At 44.4% G+C, this 21,337-nt stretch overlaps 1 protein-coding gene across 1 annotated transcript; it reads left to right on the forward strand.

Annotated features, from left to right (window-relative positions):
* The first annotated feature begins 4,531 nt into the window (after positions 1 to 4,531).
* On the forward strand, positions 4,532 to 20,451 carry CD58 (CD58 molecule). Its single transcript, XM_040091446.2, has 7 exons — positions 4,532 to 4,630; positions 14,027 to 14,320; positions 14,983 to 15,237; positions 16,822 to 16,920; positions 19,216 to 19,278; positions 19,458 to 19,514; positions 19,605 to 20,451. Exons 1-7 carry the CDS (start codon positions 4,588 to 4,590, stop codon positions 19,679 to 19,681), a joined length of 888 nt encoding a protein of 295 aa, XP_039947380.1. The 5' UTR covers positions 4,532 to 4,587; the 3' UTR covers positions 19,682 to 20,451.
* The last annotated feature ends 886 nt before the right edge of the window (positions 20,452 to 21,337 follow it).

A 21,337-nucleotide genomic window follows, 5' to 3' on the forward strand; every position in this document is an offset into this window, starting at 1 on the left:
ATCACAAGGCTTCACAGTAAGTACCTGCCAGGAAGATTCATATCAGCCTTGCATCGTATTTTCCTACTGCACTGCTGTCTTTCCTGTATTTCTACTTTTGGTCAGATACCCGTAACAGTCTAAATAAGGCAAAATAGCGGATTACATCTGAAAAGTGAGGGGAAAGGCAGGCTAAAATGTAACTGGTGGTCATATCACCTTAACATGCTCATCCTGTGTTTTTTAGGGTGGGGGCACCCTTCAGTAATGCGTCAGCATCATAAGCATGCAAATACTTAAAAAAAGACCTTTGAATAAAAAAACGTTACCACTTTGATGTATACAGATGGAGAAGAATTAGTGCACACACCCAAACGTGTAACATGACATCCGTGATGTGGAGGTACCATATCCCTGGCCGAGATGGACTTTCAGGTAAGGACACACCTATATCCTCCATCATGCTGGACAAGGCAGCTTTGTCCTTGGCTGTGCTAAATGGCAGGAACGGTAATGAACAAAGTTCCCTGTCCAGGTACGAATCTACAGTGGCTTAGTTGAACAACAAAATGAAGAAATTTCTTCAGTCTTATCAGGAAGATGACCAAAGACATTTCAAAAAGCATGAGACATTACTTTCTTTAGAACTACTGGTGATAGCGGTGATTTCCTTACCCCAGTTTGTTCCAGCTGAAGGCTTTGGGGCTGTTTTAGGCAGAAGATCATCTTATTTCCGAGTCTTCTAAGATAAATTTCTCCAGTTTTCACTGAAAGTTAGGCAGCCTCAGCTGCCTGGCCTGGAGGACTATTGAAGCCCCACCCTAGCTGTATCGTCCCAGAGATACATACAGAGAGAGATACCTTCTGACCCTGAAGTACTTGCCTCCAGGACCAAGCTGGCTTATTGTCAGGGAGGCAGGTCCTCAGTGTCTCACAAATATGTGATTGAGTTTGTCAACTCAATCATGTCTCCAAGACAAAAAACTGCAATGCCAAATAGCCAGCTCTTGGCTTCCAACCCACTCTTTGTCTTTCCATGCCCAGCACCAGATAATCCTATTTTATCTTATATTTCTCAGATTGTAAGATAAAGCCTCTGCAATCCAACAGGCCTATTCCTTCTTTTCCAGGTTCTATGGAAATTTTGAAATGCCATGTAATATAAAGCAGGCACCAGTATTATAGCCCTAGAGTTAAGCAAATCTTTGACCAAGATGGGCAGATCTGGTTTTATTTTGTGTATTTGCAGAGCTGTTAAACAACATCCTGGTGTTTAACAATTCTGCAAATGCACAAAAGTGGTGGTTTGGTTTTTTTTAAAAAGTCTTAATGAAATTGAAAATTCTGTTTCCTCAGCAGTATTTTTTTTCTGAATTCTCAGATTTAGTAATTCCTGGATTATTTTTTTTTATTATAGCAGCACACTGTGGTGATTCTTTATGCAAACAGCAAAAGCCACTCAAGTTATTCTGTGCTTAAAATGCTCTTACTAGTAAAACTACTTTGGAATGAAGGGTTTTGTTTTTATTGCTTGTGAACTTTATTACAGAGTAATTACAGTTATATTAATTCAGAAACTTAATGCCACTTATTTTGCTTCCCAGTGGGAGTGATTATAATGGCAATGGGAGCACTGTTGCAAAGACTTTCAGACAACTTTAGATTTCTTTTAACAGTCCCTTACAGCACACAATCATGACGCACAGTGTGACTTGCTTGAGAACGTCACGGATAGCGAAAGGAAACAAACTTGAATTTATGCACAAATTCTTTTAATTAAAAAGAAAATTTTAAAAATGTGCTGTCTGCACATTCAAGCAAATGCTGAAACTGCCCAACTCAGCTGAAAAGTCAAGTCCCCAGCCACAAAGCAACATCTGGCAGAGGCATATAACCACTGCAAATACCCAATGGTCAAGTGGAAATCTGATCACAGGAAAATTCACTTAGCCCAGAAAACTAATTTTTGATACTGGAAACAATGTAGTTGGGGTAGCAGCACCAGACCTTGGGGAAAGCCAAGTGTGAGTTAAGCAAATAATGGCTATTTAAAACCTCTCCCTGTGGCATTTGCACTCGAAGAAGGGCATGAAACACACCCAGAGCTTAGCTCACTGTTCATTAGGTTTTGGATTCCCGCTACTGCTGGAATGCTTGGTCTCAGAGCTCCTGCATTTTCTGCCATTTGTCTGTGAAGTAGAAACCATGGCTCTGTGTTAAGCATGTAGACTCGTGTGTATTGTTCCCAGACTTGACAGAGAACTGGGATTAGTTCTCCTCTCAACAAGAAGCAAATTGAACTCTCTGCTTTCAGAAATGTCCCAGCAATGACAGAGCAGGAAGTAAACATTAAAGATTGTCTTGGCAACTGAGGAAGGGGAAACATGGGTTAGTCTGCCTGGATACCCTGCCAGGAAAGGAGGAAAACCAGCCATCTGAGCCTTTTTTGAGTACTTTGTGGGTCTTCCACCTGGTATGCCTGTATAAATATGCAGAAGGCAGAATGCATCCTTACCATGTATTACAAAGTAGAAGAGACTAGGTGAGGGCACCAGCCTCCAGGTTCAAGTTTCTCTCTCAGTTTCTCTGCCCTGTGAAGCCCTAATTATCTTCTACAATGTGGAGCAGCTCAGCAGGAAGAACGTAGGCCTGCCTGAAGTGCACGTGGGTGACCTCCTGTGCTTACCTCCACCCTAAAATAACCTGTTTCAAAGTGAAACTGTCTGCTTCAGATTACTCTCTCAAATATTTCATGACCTACAGGAAAATTGCAGTGTGCAAGCATCCTCCCAGCAACAAGATTCAATCCAAAGCCTCTGACATCTTGAGAGGACATTTTACCTGACAAGAGGATAAGTCAGCAGCAGAGAACATGTGCTCCTGCCATGAGAGTGGTGCAAGAAAATGGCCATTTTACATTTCTGGTGTAAATAACCATGACTTGGAGCTCCCTTTGACACTTGTCAGAGATTAAGGACAGAAGAGGAAAAGGTAACTGAGGCACAAAAGGGTTCCGTGTGAGTTTCTGTCACTGAGCAAAAGGAATTTATGGGATGGGCCTGACTCCATTTCTAAGCGAGTTACATGTCATGACCTTCCAACACAGCTATGGAGAAAGGATCAGTATTACTCTGTTTTTGTAAGAACTGAACGAGACAGCATTACTCAGCTCAAGATGCAGCGTCATTCCAGCTTGTGCTGCAGCCGTCAGTGATGAGTTAAAGGAGCTTACAGTAACTCCTAGAAGGAGGAGGAAAAAAATCCCTCAGAGCTGCAATAACTTCAGTGTTTACTCTGGAAGGACCTCTGCTTAGAGATATCCATGGCTGGATTTTTTTTTTTCTGATTTTTTTTTTCTGATTCTGCTGTGTGAAGTGCAAAGCTGAGATCTCTCAAAGACACGGTGAACAGCCCAACAGCTGCTCATCACTGAATGGGGGAGGGCAAGAGTACTGGGAGAGATCCAGCTGAGAGATAAACCTGTGATGAGAGCCTCCCTCGCAGCACTGTGCTGCGCTGGTGTTCCCCAGGACAGACAGACAAGCTGCTGGGAGCTGAGCACGCTTTGAGGCTGTATGGTCTGCACCTGGACTCTTCTCAGCCAGGGTATTGCACTGGGAGTAGGATGCAGGAGAAAGAGGTTGAAGCATCCACTCACAGCAACTCACTGCCGTGAGAGGAAAGCTAACTCACAGCTGCCACTAGACTATTTGTCAGAGTAGCAATTTTTCAATAGCTGCTGAGTACTTAACGTTTTCCCAACTGTTGTGGTATTTTCCCTTTCACTCAATAGTGTCAAGAGGCCAGCCATCCATGAAACAGAATCTAAGTGTGTTTGAGTTTTGTGAATGGGCTGCTGAGCAGCTGGTGTCACGGAAAACCCCTAGAAGTCAGAGCTGGTTTCTGATCTATTTCTTTGCCTTCACTCACCACTCCCGGACACCAACCTCACCTTGGGTGGAACAGGAGAGCATGGCCAGGCTCAGCCTCGAGCCCAGCCCTCAAAAGGAGATATTGCCAGGCGTCCCTCGAAGAGAACAGCGGACGTTTTTGGGAGCACGAGTGTCAAACACCAGGCTCCAGGGAGTATTAGGAGCCGGAGGTGTCCCTGCCCATGGCAGAGGGCTTGGAACCGACCCAAACTATTCTGTGTTCATTTTCTGAGGGGGCGAGCTGCGTGCTGCCTGCTGAAATTCGTTCTTTGCCTAACCTGTGTGGCTGCCGCTCCCCACGGGGTTGATTTACTTTCAGGTTTTCAATTATCAGAGCTGAACCCCCCCGATGTAAGAGCAACACGACAACTTCTGCCGCCAGCACTTGCTGGAGCTGCGCCCCACGAAGCACAAACCCCCTCGGCGGCACCGCCCGGCACTCCAAGGCCCTGCATGGCATCCCACAGCGCACAGGACACGGGGGAAGGCTGAAACCCCTTTCCCCCGTCCCGGAGGCCCCAGAAGAAGCGCCCACGGCGATCCTCCAGGGGCAGGGTCGGCCGCTGTGGGGCAGTGCGGGGGGCCGGGACGGGATGGGCCGGGACGGGGCTGGGCGGGGCTCGGGTGCCGCCGCCGCATTTCGGTTTCCGCCCGGGCATTGAGCGCGTGGGCAGCGATGTGGCCGCTCGCTTCGCTCTTGTGCCTTACGCCCCTCCTGGGTAAGGGTCTGTCTGTCTGTCTGTCTGTCTGTCTGTCCCTCTCCCTCTCTCTGTCTCTCCTCTCTCTCTCTCTCTCTCTCTCTCTCTCTCTCTCTCTCTCTCTCTCTCTCTCTCCTCTCTCCTCCTCTCTCCTCCCTCTCTCTCTCCCTCTCCCTCTCTCCCTCTCCCTCTCCCTCTCCTCCCCTCCTCTCTCCTCTCTCCCTCCCTCCCTCCTCCCTCCCTCCCTCTCCCTCTCCCTCTCTCTCCCTCTCTCTCTCCCTCCCCCTCCCTCCCTCTCCCTCTCCCTCTCCTCTCTCCTCCCTCCCCTCCCCTCTCTCTCCCTCTCCTCTCCCTCTCTCTCTCCCTCTCTCTCTCTCTCTCTCCTTCTCTCCCTCCCTCTCTCCGTGCCGCCCGGGGCAGCGGGAGCGGGGCACCCTCGGCCGGCCGAGCATTCGGACGGGCGTGTTGTGCCCCGGGGAGCGGCGGCGGCGGGCGCGGCAGGGATTTGGGAGCTGCGGGGGGGTTCCGAGGTGCCCGGGGAGCTGCCCCAGCCGCCGCCGCCGTCCCCTCAGGAGCCCTGCGACAGTGGCGCTCTGCCCGGGGCATGGGCGCAGCCGGGCGGCTGTCTCCCTCCCCCGCCTAAAACTAGAGTTGCCGTCCGGTTGCCGCATCGGCCGTCGGCACGTCCCCACCCTGCTCCTGGCAGGTTCCTGTGCCCCGTTTGTTTCGAACTTGTACTAGCGGGACGCTTGTGCTGGGGGGGCGTGGGGGGCTGCGGAGCCGCGCGTGGGCGCAGATTCCTGCCCGAGGTGAGCCCGCGCTGCGAGGGGAGCGGCGCCGCAGCCCAAGGGCAGCCTCCTCCGCGTTGTACCCATCTGCTCCTGAGGGTCCTGAGCGGGTTAGGGAAGTCGGGAGACAGGCTCTTATCGTGGAAGTGTTCTTGTCATCCCTAAACGTGAAAGTGCTGTTTATTTTGTGTTCGGTGTTCGTTCTTGCTCGTGGGCACAAAACATTGAAGTTCTCAATCGTTTTGTGCTGTTTTGAGGGTTTTTCTAGCAGTTGGATTTGTTTGGTTTGGGTTTTGTTGTTGGTGGTTGTTTTGGTACTTTTTTTTTTAGTAGTAAACTATTATTATTAACTGCTGTTGAAATACTAATCAAAGGCTTTCTTAATCCAAATGTGGATTTCTGTCCTTAGGAGCATAATCCTTACATGCATAGCCCTTGCATTGGGCTGTGAACATGAGAAGTATAAACAAAATTTTTTCATTTTTGAAATTGAAGATGGATGTACAAACTTGTGTGTTGTCATCAGAGCGAGCTGCTATTGCTAGGTGGGCCAAAAAGCATGTTGTAATCTGTGAAGATGTCATCGTTCCTTTAGTCTAAGGGAATTCTTCTGACTTCGAGTTTTGGGGGGTTTTTTTTTGGGGAGTTTCCTGGATGTGCCTAAAATAGGAGCTGTTGTATCCCCCTGTTAAAAAAGGAACTTCTCTGCTGCCGAGAGTTTGGACCAACTCCCTGTGATTTCCTCCTCATACTATTCCAGAGGTCTTGAACTTGCTTTATTTAATTGGTATGGAGAGATCTGTTCTGTAAGAGAGTGTTGGGGGTCCAGGTGTGCAGGGAGGACCAGCAGAGAAGCCAGGACACTGCACACCTGCACGAGTCTGCCCATGTGAAGCCTTAGCTGCAATTTCTTACCTCACCTGCAGTGCTCTTGCAGAGTATCCTAAATGAGTGTGACTAATGCGTGATTAAGTGAGTATCTTGTGACTTTGTCTGTGCCTCCACACCCTTTGCTACCTTGCATTATGTAAGTCAGCCTGCTGCTACTCTGCCCATCTCAGTCCACCTGCTATAGGCTTACCTAGGAAAAAAAAAAAAAAAAAAATTCCAGGTTCCAGAGAGTATACAATTGAAAGGAAGAGGTGATGGTGTTTGAACACCTGTAGAGAATAATTGTGGCTGCAAGTATCATAACATCCTCCTTTAATGGAAGACTTAGCTAGTTCTGTTGTCTTCTCTGTAAAACTCTGATTCTTAAGTGGTTGATTAGGGCAGGAGATAGGGAATGCACTTTACTGTTGTTCACTAAACTAAATAGGCATGGTTTCACACCATGTTTTTTGTTTGTATGCTTGCATTATTGCTGTTAATGTGCGTGTTGACTACGTGTAAATGTTTCATGTTAATTTCAACAAGGTACAATAATCCATCATCTCTCGATATGTGAAAATCAAGAAAGAACCCGAAAGTCAGACTGATCTGCCCAAGTATGTGAAGTAAATCAGTAGCAGTTCAACTTGGCATGCAAGTTTCTAGCCTTGCAAACACCTGTTCTAAACACCAGGATGCTGTTGGTAGATCCTCATCCTTTGTCAGCCTTCCCCTCCGGAATCCTTTCTCCATCCAAATTCAAAGCACTGCACTTACCCCAGTCACGTTGCTGAATGTCTGGAGTAGGGGAGAAGATGTCTTTTCTTCTTCCCCCTGTGAAAGACAGAAATTGCAGTGTAGCTCAGGTGTCTTCAGAATTCCTGCTCACCACACAGGGATGCCTGCTTTTCACAATGCCAGGCCAAGTCAGTTTCTTATCTGATGAAACCTCAACTTGTCAATTACATCACAAATCCTCACCTCAAGGCTATGGAAGGACTGATTTTAGACCTACCGTGAGCATCTTCCTTCAGTTGTTGGCAGTTCAAGACAAAAACTGAACACAGATTTGGGATCCTGGATGTTGTATGTGGGTGGAAAGAAAGTCAGTGTGGTGTCTGTGGCCTAGTTTGATGAAGGAACCCACAGAGAGATCTTTACGTCCTCCCTGTGGAGGAGGTGAATAAATAATACCACACCAACAGGAGGATCACTGTGCAAGCCACACCTGGGGGGATGCAGTTCTGTTGCACTGCAGATGACAGCCCAACTTCTACCTGCTTTAGCTGCACCAGGATCCTGCCCCAAAAGCAGAGGGGATGTGGGAAGTAAGCTGGATATGTGAACTAGAGCACTAGAAGCCTTCTGTGCCTGTGTTAAGGCTCATCTGAAAGCCACAGAACTCTTTCAGTGTTCTGAGCATCAACTCTTTTTTATGCAGTGTTACTGCCTTCTAGTTCTTGCATATTTAGATGGATTCCTTAATGCCATTTTCATTGTATGTTTGCATTAATGCTTGCTTCGTTTCTCAATTTAACTTCTTCATAAAAATTGAGTTAGACTGAGAAAATTCGGTTCACCTAAAAGCAGAAGTTGCCATCTCCAGTACTGAGCATAGACTGGCAACCTGAGAGCTGATAAAAATGATTTTTCTTTCAGACTTCTTCTGAGAGTGACCAGCATAGAAACCAGACTTCCCTCAATGTGGCTTCTTGTGTCTGTGTCATTAGGCAGCTCCACAAGTTTGAGCTGGCTTATTTTTTTGTTATTATTATTTTTAAATTTCCTGTTTTTTTTTTTTTTTTTTCTCTGTACACACAAATATATGCTCCTTTCTACATCTTTATTTATCAGAAACACACTGGGATTGTTCAGTGTTTCTTCTGTGTCTCTCCACTCTCTGCATGAGAAGTGTCATAGGAACTACACCATAAGGCATTGTGATGAATGTAGGAAAACCTGGACTCCTAACAAATTCAGGTTGTTTGCGGAATGTGGTTATTTTGTATGTTGCTAATAGAAATGTCAATTTAAATTTAAAATAGTATAAATGGAAAAACCAGTTATCAGCACTGTGAAGCTGACACTTGCTTGTGTTATCCTGTCCACTTACTCGTGAATCTTCCTAAATAAACAGAGGAAGTTATAAATTCCTCACAGAGGAAAAAAAAAAATCAAACCAAATCTCTGTCCTCTGCTTAAAAACTCTTGATAAGAGGTTGTTATGTCATATTAAAGCCAAAATGAAACAATATTTTTGCCATTGCTATTTAACACTACAGGATGAACACAGTAAAAAATTTTTCTGATAGTTTCTTTCCTTAATATAATTAAGGTCTTAGACTTTAGAGAGCCAAGATTATCTCTGGATTTCATTCACAGACTCCTTTGATCCTGAGTATGTTAAAGGTGTTCATAAGAGGGAAAAAAAAAAAAAAAAGAAAAGAAAAAAAAGAGTGAGTTTAGGTTTGTTTATTTTTGGTTTTTTCCTTAGTGGTCCTCCTTTCTGTTTACAACCTCAGGAGATCCAGTTCAGGGTAGTGTGGCTGGGTGATACAGAGTTTGTAAGAGGCAGAGGTTGTCATTTGGAGTCTGTTTAAGGTGGTGTTGCCACAGGTCGAGAACAGTTCCTGTCTATGGCATCAGTTTGTGCCATCCTTTGGAAGTAGAACTGCAAATATGATCTGGCTGAAAACAAACACGATTGAAGGAAGGAATTACTAAGACAGATTATTTTCTCAGTACTGTTGATCACAGAGTCTACATGAAGACTGTGCTTGTACAACGTAGGAAGTGCTTCTGTCTTGGTGCTGGGAATAAGTGACCAGAGGATTTGGAATCATAGAATGCTTTGGGTTGGAGGAGACCTTAATGATCATCCAGTTCCATCCCTCTGCCATGGGCAGGGACATCTTCCACTAGACCAGATTGCTCAGAGCCCCATCCAGACTGGCCTTAAACACAGCCAGGGATGGGGCATCCATTCTCTGGACAGCCTGTTCCAGTGTCTCTGGACTGCTTTCAAACTGCTACTTTTTTTCATAGTTCAAGGCAGGCTTAAATGCAGGTTAGTTCTGTCCCTAAGCAAAGCTTAGAGACTGTAAATAATCAATAATCCGCAGGACACAATGATCCTCTGTAATAGTTTACCACTGCTAAAAGTGGTGATTCGCAGTCTTCTCCCTCCCTGGCCTGTTCCAGTGCCCAACCACCCTCTGGGTGAAGAACCTTTTTCTAATACCCAGCCTAAAGCTCCCCTAACACAACTTCAGGCCATTCTCTTGGGTCCTGTTGCTGGTCACCACAGAGATCAGTGCTCGCCCCTCCTCTGTACTCTCACCCTCATTCTTCCACATTTCGCTCGCTTCCGCTCCATTCCCTGCACGAGCACTGGTGTTCCCACAGTGAGTCACATCTGGAAATTACAGTCCTTCTGTGGTTTTTTGTTGTTTCTTTAGTTGGAGTGTGGGGGGTGGGGGGGGTGAATCTTAAACGATTCAGATTGCACTGTCTGCAGGCCTATTTCACTGCAGGAACGGGCAGACAAAAAAATGCAGAAGGAGGAATAGGTAAGTCATTCCCATGCTTTTGGTCACCAGCATAGTTTAAAAATGACTAGGTAGCCTCTGCGTGGGAATACTGCCTGTTGTTGGGCCCTTGCTGAGGGCTATGACTGAAGGTATGGATTTCGTGGTGGGGAGGGACCCAGGTCTATTGGTAGGTGCCACCCTTGGGTCCTGCCTTTGCTGCTGTGTAGAGCTCTGTAGATGCAGCCCCATGTTGTCCAGGGAAGCAGCACACACGTCTGTGAACGTGCTGCAGTATGCAGGAGAGCACCTCTGCTTTGGATGTTACATGTAGGATTTGCATTCATTCTTGCACAAATCTGATTTTATCTTGCAACAGCCTGGGCTGCTGCTGCGTCTTATTGTCACCTGTGTTCTCTCTCTCATGGCTGTAGCTTTTGCCTGTGCTTTTACACCATGGGTCTAAGTGCTTTCTTACTGGAGTTTAGGAAGTGGGTTGTGTTTGTGGCCTGTGGGGGAATTAAGAGGACGATGGTGAATATTCCCACAGTCCTTCTGGACTGAACATTTATTTCGGGTTTTTCTGCACCTGGTGGTTTTGAGGGTTAGGAGGGAACATAATTGTCTGCTGGTTACAGTTGCTGGGAGAATTCAAAATTTTAAAAAGGCAGCAGAGAAGGGTAGTTGTGAAGTTTACTACATATAAAAGAAAAATCTACTCTTTAGAAAGCCTTTCTCCTGAAGCAAATAGTTCCTTGCCGTCAGCTAATTAGTAAGGACTTTTCCACCCAGTTTCAGCAGGTGGAATGTTAGTGTCTTAATGCTAATAGGGGAACCTAGCTGCTGCATGTATAGACCTATATGTATTTCAAATAGGTATTTGAGTCCAAAAATATTAATGATAGCATTAAAAATAAAAAGGGCCTAGCTTACGGATGTTCTTCAAAATAACTAGGCTTTATGTCAGCTCCAAGAAAAATAGCGAAGAAAGTCAAACCAGGTGACAAATACAGTAATGAAGCATTTTTTGCTGGTAAATGAAGTATTAAGTTCTACTTAGTCCTATGGAATATGGATACCTTTAGCCTGCTAAAATGCTGAAAAAGTCATAATTAGACTGGGGAGTAAAACTCGAGTACAGCGCTGAGTTGTGTGGGTCTGGCTGCTGGAGAAGTGGGAGCAGAAGATGATGTAGGCAAGGTGGGTTTGCAGAAGAGGCTTTGCCCACGCAATGTTAGCTCCTCTTTACCTGTGCCACTTTGAGCATGTGATTTTACTGGGAGGAAAGAGCACAAAGACTTGGCATAAGAAGGAATTTGGAGAGGGTTTTAGGAGATACAGGAGCAGGTAGTCTGAGGGTTTCTGTAGAGGCTACTGGAGGCCTTAACAAGGCACTATTTTGTTGTGTGAACTTTATCTTGGAATGATAGGCTACAATAGGGAGAGAGGGAGAAAGCAGAGAAATGAAAGAAAAGCCAGTTCTAGCTTTTCAAAAAGAGTGTGTAAGAGAGTGTTTGGTTGTCACTTCTCCCTGTTTGCTCACCACTGTGAAACAGGAAATATGTTTCCATATAAAATGAAGTAGAAAAGATGGGGAATGGTTTATTTGGAATTTTGAAAACATGATGGCACGTGCTTTTTCCAGAAGCTCTAAGATGTGTGGTTATGACCTTAAGCAACATTTCTGTATTTCTTTGAAAAAAGGAAGCTGATGACACTGACTGGGAGACTTCTTCACATTTTCACTTGACCAGTGAAGCAGGGAAACAAAACCAGAGATTGGATGTTTTAAGGTGGGAAGAGATGACTGTTATCCTTGAGGAATAACCTTTTCCTTGTCCTACTGCTGGACCTGCCAGCAAGGAGAGAGTGTGCCGAAGACCACAGTGCCTCCCTGGGTGCCATGTAGAACCTGTGGAGAGAAAATCTGGGTTCTTCTCAGCTCTTCATTCCTTCAATCTCACTCCTGGGCTTGAAGAAGCAACAATTTTGCTCTCATAACTCCAGCCTAGCACTTACAACTAACTGAAAGAGAGTAAAGACATGGAGCATTTTTCCTGGATCGACACCCAAGTGTAGGAAGTTCTAAGTGGTTGGCTGAGCAGTGGTGGCTGTCCTTGCCCCTGTTCTTAGTGCCCAGCAAACAGCTGCTGTCCTTGCTGAAGGCCCTTGTCAACAGCCACCGTGGTTTGGCTTATGCTGATGTCAAGCCTCCACAGCCTGGTTGTGTCTGGGAGCCAAAGCTACCGAGAGGTAGAATTTCACAGTGGGAAGAACAGGGAGTTTTCCTTCATGCTAGGTATACCATAGGTTCTTAGGCAGTGAGGGATGACTTCTTGAGGAATAGGCGCTCCTGGAAAGTGTCTTTATGAAACAGAGGTCTCTAACAAGATTCCAGGCTTCGTCAGATCAAGATAGCATTCCACCCTACCCAGCATCTTGCAATCTTGTGGTCTCCAGGCACAAAAGTTTGGAGTTTCTTTTTTCTTCTGGAAATCATTAATTGAGGTAGGTGGAAAGAAGCTCAAGTAAAATGTTTAAATCTGCCTGAACAGAATACAGAGAAAGCAGATAGGTTGTGCTGACAAGATGTGGGAGTTGATAGCTTACCCTGATTACTTCTACAATTCCTGTGCCTGGAAAAGGCGACGGTGTAAGTGCCGACAACAAGGAGTTGCAACTCCAGTGGTGCGAGAAGAGTGCTTTTGTGGGTAAATTGCAAACAGATTGGATATTGCATAAAAAGTAAGGCATAGAGAAGACGTGTGTGCAGTTCCCCAGCCAAGCACATGGCAGCAAGTTTTTATTGCTTGCGTTCATTGCCCTGTCAGAGAAATTCTGTGTCTATGGTGTGGCAGAGCAGCTGGTGAGCACTGTCCTTTGCCAGTGGGAAAGGAAGGCCTAGCTGACCTTCTGTTTGTCAGGATACAGGAACTGTAGGATACAGGATATAGGAATTGTAGGATATAGGAATTGACATGGGTCCTTAAACTGATGCCACTTAGGAATAAATAAAAAAAGATAAAAATCCAGTATACTAGCTGTCACTTGGAACCAGTTGGCTCAAGGAGTAGAATTCTGAAATATTTGTTTCACCATGCATAGCTACTGTTTAAAGGGAAGTTTTACGTGGTGCGGATTGGGAATCCTGCCTTAATAGGAGACCTCATCTGTGTCTTAACCATGCCCTTCCTTCAATGTACAAGTAAAAAGTTAATCAGCTACTGTGGACCAAAATCGATTTCTAAATGCAAGTGTCACTTGAACTCGGTGCCAAGGTGTTTTTGTCTGTGTTCCTGTCTGCCATGGCAGTGATCTTGCAGTTGTTTTAGAGCCATTTGGAGCCATTTGGAAGGGGAAGGTGATTGCTGAAGACTGAAGCAGAGACGCAGAGATGCTGATGGTTTAAAGGTTGTGGTCTCTTCCCCGCAGCAGGATTTTGTCTGTTAGATCAGTAGGGTTTTTTCTCACAAATGTAGCTGTTTTCAGTGAAAATTAGGGAAAATATCTCTCTTCTGTTGTGATTTATTTATGTTGAATGCTTGGGCATTTTTAGCAGAATGTAATTGACTCAGAAGTGAGAGCAGTGGAGGTTTCTGAACAGCTTCATTCTTGCTGACAGCTCTCCTAGATCTCAGAGGATGGGATGCTGTTTCCCATATATTGACTGTGAAATAAACTTCCCTAAGTGACATTTCAAGGGAGATCCCTAATAACCCCATGACTTCAGAGCAGGTGCTTTGAACTCAGTAGCAGTTTTGTGTCAGAAGTGTGCTTTTTACTGTCAATATTCATACTCGAAAAATTGCAGTTCATTTGATCAGCGGGAACTTCAGTCTGGGTGTTCTACAACAAGATGCTGAAACAGATTTTGGTGGTGACAATTCTTCATTTAATGTTTTTCACCAGATCATGGGCAGGAGGCCTAATTCAAGTTAACAGAGGGCAAGTACTGAGGATAGAGGGGCTTAGGATAGGGAAGATCATCAGGGCAATTATTCGGCCTGGGACCAGAATGTGGAAACTGGATTTCTTTGCCATGCCTGTCATACAGTTGTGCTGACAGCCTGGGTTTGGGTAATTCTTAACTGATGTGTACCTTAGAAGCACATCACAAAGTTACAAACTAACCTAAATTTGAATGTATATGATATTGCATGTGGCATTAGTCAAGCAGTGTTTTATAAAACAATTGTTGAAGTAACTTTTTCTTTTTTTCTCACCCCCTATAGCTCACATCTACTGTAAGGACGTAGTTGGCATTGTGGGAGAAAATTTTACTTTTCCAGTACAAATAGACAAAAAAAAAGTGGAAACTGTCTGGAGGAAAGGCAAGGATAAAGTGGCTGAATGGGAAGGGGAAAACAAACCGACATATTTTGGACTTCTCTCGAATAGGAGTGTACTTACGGAAAATGGGTCCTTCACTATAGTTCACCTGGAGAAGAATGATGCTGGCACATATGAGTTACAGTACCGGCATTCTGGGAAAGATCACTACTTAAACTTTGTACTTGTTGTGTTGGGTAAGTACTGGAAGAACTGCATAAAGAATGTGAACCACTATTCACTTTAAAACGTCTAGAAAGGGCATTGTATATTTGTCAGAGAAGCAAACAGAAACAGAGGGGGCTGTTCTTTGTCTCTATTTTAAGTTGCTTAGGCACTTGGAACAAATTTTCAAAGGTGGCATCTCATTTGTGTGCCCGTCATTACTCACCTTGGGGTGACTTTGAGAACGTGTGTTGGTGGCACACTGCACTTTCAGGGAGACAACCAAACTTTTGAGCAAGCTGACCAGGTAATCCCAGGCATTATATATCTCTTGGAGATATTCCTGCAGGCGTATTGTACATGCCTGAATATCTGTGGCATCATCCTGTGCAGATCTACTCAGCCCCACTAGCAGTCTTTGGGAAATACATGTGACCAGAGTGTCTATTAGTGCTATGGATGGTGAACCATGAGGACTCTTGGGCTAGGCCTGGGAGATCCCACAAACAGGTGGTTTACAGAAACTTTCTGAAACTTTCAGAAACACATTTCTCTCTCATGCACGTGTGCACACCCCCCCCACACTTTTGTCTATGCACTCTCCTGCTGCTTTTGTTGCTCCAGCCCTTGTCCTGTGCTGAAATTATATATAGCTTATAACTAAAGTAATACAGAATGTTTTCTCTTCTTCTAGATTCACTTCCAGAACCTAAAATAAGTTGCAACACCAGCGGTGGTGAACTTGTATTAAACTGTACAGCACATTTCCAGGGGTCTCTGAATTATACTTGGAAGCTCCATAATGATCCACGCAGTTATCCAAATCAGGAACTTTCCATCCCTTTGGAGAATGTTCGTACTGTCATCAATGCTACATGTATCATTACATTTTCACAAACAGAAAGGAGCTCTGAAATCTCTTTGATTCAATGCCTTCCAGAGGAAAAAGGTAATAAATATGTCATGTTGCAAACACAGGTCTGAGAGGTTTGTTTGGGAAACAGCATGGCCTTTGTAAGGTTTGTCTTGACTTCCTAGGAAGTTGAATTTAAAGAGTAAAATGCATCAGATGTGATTTGTCTGCTAAAAGTGTGTATAAAGTTCGTGAAAAGTATGAGGATGACAGTTTGATTCCCCTGGAAAGATACTTTTTGCAGGGATCTCCACAGAATAAAACCTTTAGCTGTGACTTGATTGAGTAATAGTAAAGATTAGAAGGTCTTAGAAGATATCTTCTGAACCTTCTGGCCTTATGTAATTAATGCTGACAACTTGTCCTCTTTGTACTGCTCTCCATGAATTGGAGTGAAACTATTCAGCCACTCCAAGTGAGTCATCCAGCAGCTATAAGATAAAAATAAAAGCCTCATGGGTTGAGGTAAGGACAGAGAGGGGTCGTTCAGCCGTTACCGTCACAGGCAAAACAAACTTGACTTTGGGAAAATGAGTTTTAATTTATTGCCAGTCAAAATCAGAGCAGGATAATGAGAAACAAGAGCAAATCTAAAACATTTCCCTGAAACCTCTCCTTCCTTCCCAGACTCAGCTCCACTCCCGATATTGTTACCTGGTCTCCCTGAGCAGCGCAGGGGGACGGGGAATGGGGCTTGCAGTCAGCTCATTGCATGTTGTCCTTCCTCCTCAGGAGCAGGACTCCTCACGCTCTCCCCTGAACCAGTGTGGGGTCCCTCCCACAGGAGACAGCCCCCATGAACTTCTCCAGCATGAGTCCTTCCCACAGGCCACAGTTCCTCATGAACTGCTCCAGTGCAGGATTCCCACAGGGTCTCAAGTCCTGCCCGCAAACCTGTTCCAGCGTGGGCTCCTCTCCAGGGGCCACAGGTCCTGCCAGGACTCTGCTCCAGTGTGGGCTTCCCATGGGGCCACAGCCTCCTTTGGGCATCCACCTGCTCTGATGTGGGGTCCTCCATGGGCTGCAGGGGAATCTCTGCTCCAGCACCTGCACCTCCTTCTGCACTGGCCTTGGTGTCTGTTGGGCAGATTCTCTCACAAATTTTCACTCCCCTCTCACCCTTGCTGCTGTTGTCCAGCAGTTTTTCCCCTTTCTTAGAAGTGTTATCCCAGAGACACTACCACAGTCACTGATGGGCTGTGCCTTGGCCAGCAGCAGATCCAGCTTGGAGCCACCTGGCATTAGCTCTGTCTGCCATGGTGGCAGCTTCTGGCATCTTCTCACAGAAACCATCAAAACCTTGCAGTGCAAACCCAGTACAAGATATTTGCTGAAATTTCATTGGTTTGAAATCTGGCTCAGCCTTTCATAGGCCAAGAACTGGAATGCCTATTGCCTTTCAAGTGGTGATGTGCCTTAGGTACTTAACATGTAACTGACCTGGAGATGGCTTAGGGTTTTGTTAATACATGACTCTGGTGCATTAATTTGTTGAGGTTACTTTTTAAAAAATAGCTATAATAGCTATAAAACATATTTGGGGCTGTATCTCTACTGAACCAGTGTGTCATACAATTGCTTTTTAACTAACCAGTCTTTCTTTTTAAATTTTTTTTAAAGGAGGCAGTTCTTACAAACGAAACAGAAATATTCTTATTGGATTCATTACTGTATCTATTATAATAGCAGTAGGAATCGTGGCATTCCTATACAAGAAAGGTATGCATAACCCTTCCTAACTGAGCTTTATGTGCTTCCAGATTGTACTCATCTAAGGTTCTGTAGAACGTATGAAAATTTCTGACCATCAAGTGTTTTGTAAAAACAGTAAAAGAAACTAGTCCAATTTAGGCAAAAATTAATAGAATTGAAGGAAATAATGTACTGAACTTTCTTGCATTCTGACACTGGGCTCTGAGTCCTAAGAAACACTGCAGTTTGTGTTTGCATAGTTCTCCTTCAGACTGGTTGTTTGATTTACAGTGTGTTTCTACTTACCAAGTATCTGTAGCCTCTCCCATTTCTACCTGAGTGTGTTTTCACAGCCTTTTTGAGTAAATATGAAGATCATATTTACTGTTGGGACAGGCTTACACCAGATCTGAATATCACACACCGAGTCTAATCTGACAACTCAGTGTGGTCAACTGATAAATGGGAGCTTCTGTGCCTCCTGGCAGCCTGTACTGCCGTCATCTTGGAGTTCTGTATTTGGTTTTTGATCCATCCCTACACTGAATTCAAGTATCTCTTTTGTAAATCTGACAGTTTCATCAAAAATAGTAATTATAGGCGATCACTGTGTGTCTTTTTCTGCCACATTTTTGGATTTCTGTGTTAAATTGTCTTCTGATCTGAAAAAGATGAGCACAGCACCTTTTCTCTTTGTATTGAGGAGCATCCCAAACAGGGACATTTCTTTATCCTATGCATGCTCTGCATGGAGGATTCATGTTGATTTCCAGATGGGGCCACCACTTGGAGGTGGCTGCAGGGTGAAGAGTATTGGATGCATCTCCCATCTGGGAAGGACTAATTGATGGTATTCTAATCAGGACATAAATAGGTATCTCTTGTATGTGGACTTTTTGCTTTCCTGTCCATTGTCCATTTAGTTTCTGTTGGCATGGAATCATAAAATAAACTAGGTGGGAAGACATCTCGGGAAGTTTAATCCAACTTGCTGCTCCAAGGATGACCAACTTCAAAGCTATATCAAGTTGATTAAGGCCTTGTCCAGTCAAACTTTGAATAGTTGCAAAGGTGGAAGTTTCCCAGCCTCTTTCAGCAACTGTTTAAGTGCTGAATCACTCTTGAAGGGAAGGATATTCTCCTTATTTCTGTTAGGGATTGTCCTTTGGCAACTGGTAGCCATTGCCTCCTGGTTTGTTTTTTTTTTTTTTTGTTCTGTACTTCTGAAAGGGGTTTCCTTTGTTTTCTGTAGTTAGTTGTAGACTGCAGATAGCCATCATCCTCTTATCCTTCTTGAGGATGAACAAACCAAATTCTCTCAGCACCTCCTTGCACAGCTCCTGCCCCTAGACATCTTGGTGGACATTTGTTGGGCTAACTTCAGAAAGATGGTGTTTTTACATTAACTGGGAGACTAAAACTAGAGGGAGTACTCCACATGCAGTGTCTCAAATATTAAACAAAGAGGAGGAATTATTTGTGCTGATGGGCTGCCTTCACTTCTGCTAACACAGCCCAGTATTTGGAAGCCTTCTACTGCAAGGGCACATTTTTCTTTGTAATGTTGAGCTTGTTCATACTTTCAGGTTCTTTCCTGCAGAGCTGTTTCCTAGCCAGGCAGAGCCCAGCCTGTAGGGGTCCATGGGGTGACTTAAGACATTGGGGACTTTGAATATCACATCTTTTCTGCCAGTATGTTTCTCCAGGTTGTTGAAGCCAGTTTGAGTGGCAGCCCTGCTTTCCAGCATGTCCCTTACTCTCCCCAATTTAATGTCATCTGCAAACTTTCTGAAAGTGCCTTCTGTGTCCTTGTTCATGTTGGTGATGCTAAACAACACTGCTCGTGGTGCAGACACACAAAGAATGTCACTCAAAACTGACCATCAATTAGAATCAAAACAATTCAGTTACTTCCCTTGAAACAATGAGGTTTTGAACATGCAAGAAAATAAACCTGTTGTACCTTGGTAGGATAAGCATTGTACGGGTATAATCAAACAGCAGAAGTTTGCTGTTTTAAGTACAAGACGTATAATCAGAATTTGTTAAGCTCCACCTTAGATTTGATTACATGTGTTCTGATTTGCTGTCTCAGGAGACACATTCTGTTGATCTCTCACTGTCTGTCTTTCCCTCAAAACAGTATTTCATTCTTTGTTTTTCCTCTAAGTTGAGTATTCTGTTGCATGTTCTCAGTGAAGTGTATTTTTGGGAGGGGTTGGAGAGGGGGATGGAATGGATGGAGGCTGTCAACAAGATTTCAAAGACACAAAACTTAATTTTTGAGTAATTTCTCCAGATATTCTATTTGTTTTTGTGCAGATAAAAATAAGTCTGGAGCAGAAAGAAGGGCTGCTCAGAATAACAGTCTGGTGAATCGCTCAGGTAAGATAATCTCACAGATGTTTGGAAATCAGACTGGTGCTTGGTCTGGGCTTGGCAGTTTTTATTCTGTGTCAGTGTAGTCTTTCATTGGAGAGGTAAAGGAGTAAGTTTTCTTTGACTGTAGTTATTTTTTCTGGGTCATTATTACATACTTTCTAAAACAAATACATTTTTTATAGGAGAACATGAGCAACTTTTCCCTGGGAACGACCAACAACAGCCTGACTCAGAGGGAGGTAAGAAACCTGTATTGGGCTACTAATGTTTCTAAACATCTGCTCTTGGTTGGAGCAGGGAGTCAGATTTGCTCTTTCCTTTTTTTGCAGGGTTTGAGCTTTTGAATTGGTTTTCAAAGTGTGGACATGCAGACTCAAAATCTCAGCTGAGGTCCAATACTGGATGATTATAGGGACCTGCACCTAGTGAATGTGTTAGTGGGGCTTGCAAAGTTACTGGCAGTGAATGCCCAAGATTTTCCTGGTCTTTGGAGGTGAATTACCTTTCTAACAGTGGAGAATTTGGGCTGGCCTCTGGATGAGGGCTGGAAAAGTGCACACTGTAGGGCAATTTGTCATTCCTCTCTTCCTGTCCAGGTCCCTGCCTGGGCTTCTGCTGTCCATTCTAATCTTCAATGAGGTTTTTTTTAGTTTTGGGGTTTTTTTGTTTCTTTGGTTGTGGATCTTTTGTTTTGTTTTTTCTTAGTGTTTTGTTGGAGTGTTTTGGGGTTCTTTTACTTCCTTAATTTGCAGCAATATTGCACTGTTTTCTGGCTTCTTCTGTGTTGGGGTGTGGAAATCACTCTATATAGTGAGCAGCTAAGGAAGGGGACAACTCCTTTAGTCTGTGCCCGTTCCATAAGGGTGGATGTGGCTATTGTGTTCTAGCTTTAACATATATGTTTTTTTCTGCCAGGACTGTTTTTAGGAACCAAACTAAATCAGCCCCTGAGGCAGTCAGGCAGGCTGGGAGAGCAGGGGAAGATTCTTTAAAAATGTTCTGTTACCAGACCAAACAGTGTTTCAGTGGGGAATGGCCAAAGCTCCTGCCATCAGGTGGCAGGCTCAGTGCCCTCTTGGAGTGTTGGGTGTTGAGCTCACAGTGCCTTCATGTGGGCTGCTCAGCCTGGTACCATACATTTGTTAAAGCTGTGACTCTAGCCCCTGGTTCAGAGACTGCTAAAGTCCAGACTAAGGATGAATCTGAAAGTGAGAAAAGGATAAGGATGGATAGGGAAAAAACCCTATAACCCCCCCAAAACCCCTCATTTTGGTACTGCACTTAAATTTGCTTTAGAATGTTTCTGTTAAAGATTCTTTAAGGTCTGCAAGGAGGAAGGGTTTAAAGTTACAGCATTAGAGCAACACAAAGATGAAGTAGAAAAAGTAGATGCAGATTCTTTTCTCAGCTATTTCTGGCTTTTTATGACAGATCTGTGCAGCTTTACCGATAGATCTACATCAGCAAAACTTTTGTGAAGTTTTAGACATAAATATAAACAATATTGGTCATGGTCTGGGACCTTAAGTGGTTGCTGGAGGGAGCTCGAAGTTGAAATTAATTGTGAGTCCTTGAAGTGGCATAACATAGCGTTTCTCAGGAATATCTGTTAAAAGTGGTAAAATGAAGTTGTCACTTAAAGGCTGAGTTGCATATTTTGCACACTATTGTGCTACCTCCATACACGTTTCTGGAAAAGGATTTCTGTTTTCTTGCAGCCACATTTTCACATGCTGTTCATTGTGAGGATGAAGAGCCTGAAGCAGGTAACAAGTGAGATGGAGCCCTAAAACAGAGGAACGTGAAGGGGGAAAGTAATTTTGCCCATGGCCTTTTGTAGTCCAAGGCATATTAGCATCTTCCCAGCACAGAGTTTGCCATTCCCCTGTAGGCCTAGAAGAACCTGTTGCCTTAGGAACAGTAAATGTTGATGGGTAGATCACTAGAAGAGAAATCAGAAAGACCTGGAGGCTGTGTTTGGTAAACAGCACAGAGCAGACACCTTCTTGAGGCTTCACCTTCCCTCTTCGTACAATGAGAATGATGCTGCTTTAGCTGGGTT

The sequence above is a fragment of the Hirundo rustica genome, assembly GCF_015227805.2.
Source record: "Hirundo rustica isolate bHirRus1 chromosome 2 unlocalized genomic scaffold, bHirRus1.pri.v3 SUPER_2_unloc_BUSCO_191412at7742, whole genome shotgun sequence".
Classification (NCBI taxonomy): Eukaryota; Metazoa; Chordata; class Aves; order Passeriformes; family Hirundinidae; genus Hirundo; species Hirundo rustica.

What these genes read in the sequence shown, in the direction of transcription:
- CD58 (XM_040091446.2), top strand. Translation starts at nt 4,588, where the DNA reads ATGTGGCCGCTCGCTTCGCTCTTGTGCCTTACGCCCCTCCTGG. An exon ending in CTTTGTACTTGTTGTGTTGG is followed by an intron (nt 14,321 to 14,982) that starts GTAAGTACTGGA and finishes CTCTTCTTCTAG; the next exon opens with ATTCACTTCCAGAACCTAAA. An exon ending in ACAGCCTGACTCAGAGGGAG is followed by an intron (nt 19,515 to 19,604) that starts GTAAGAAACCTG and finishes CTTTTTTTGCAG; the next exon opens with GGTTTGAGCTTTTGAATTGG.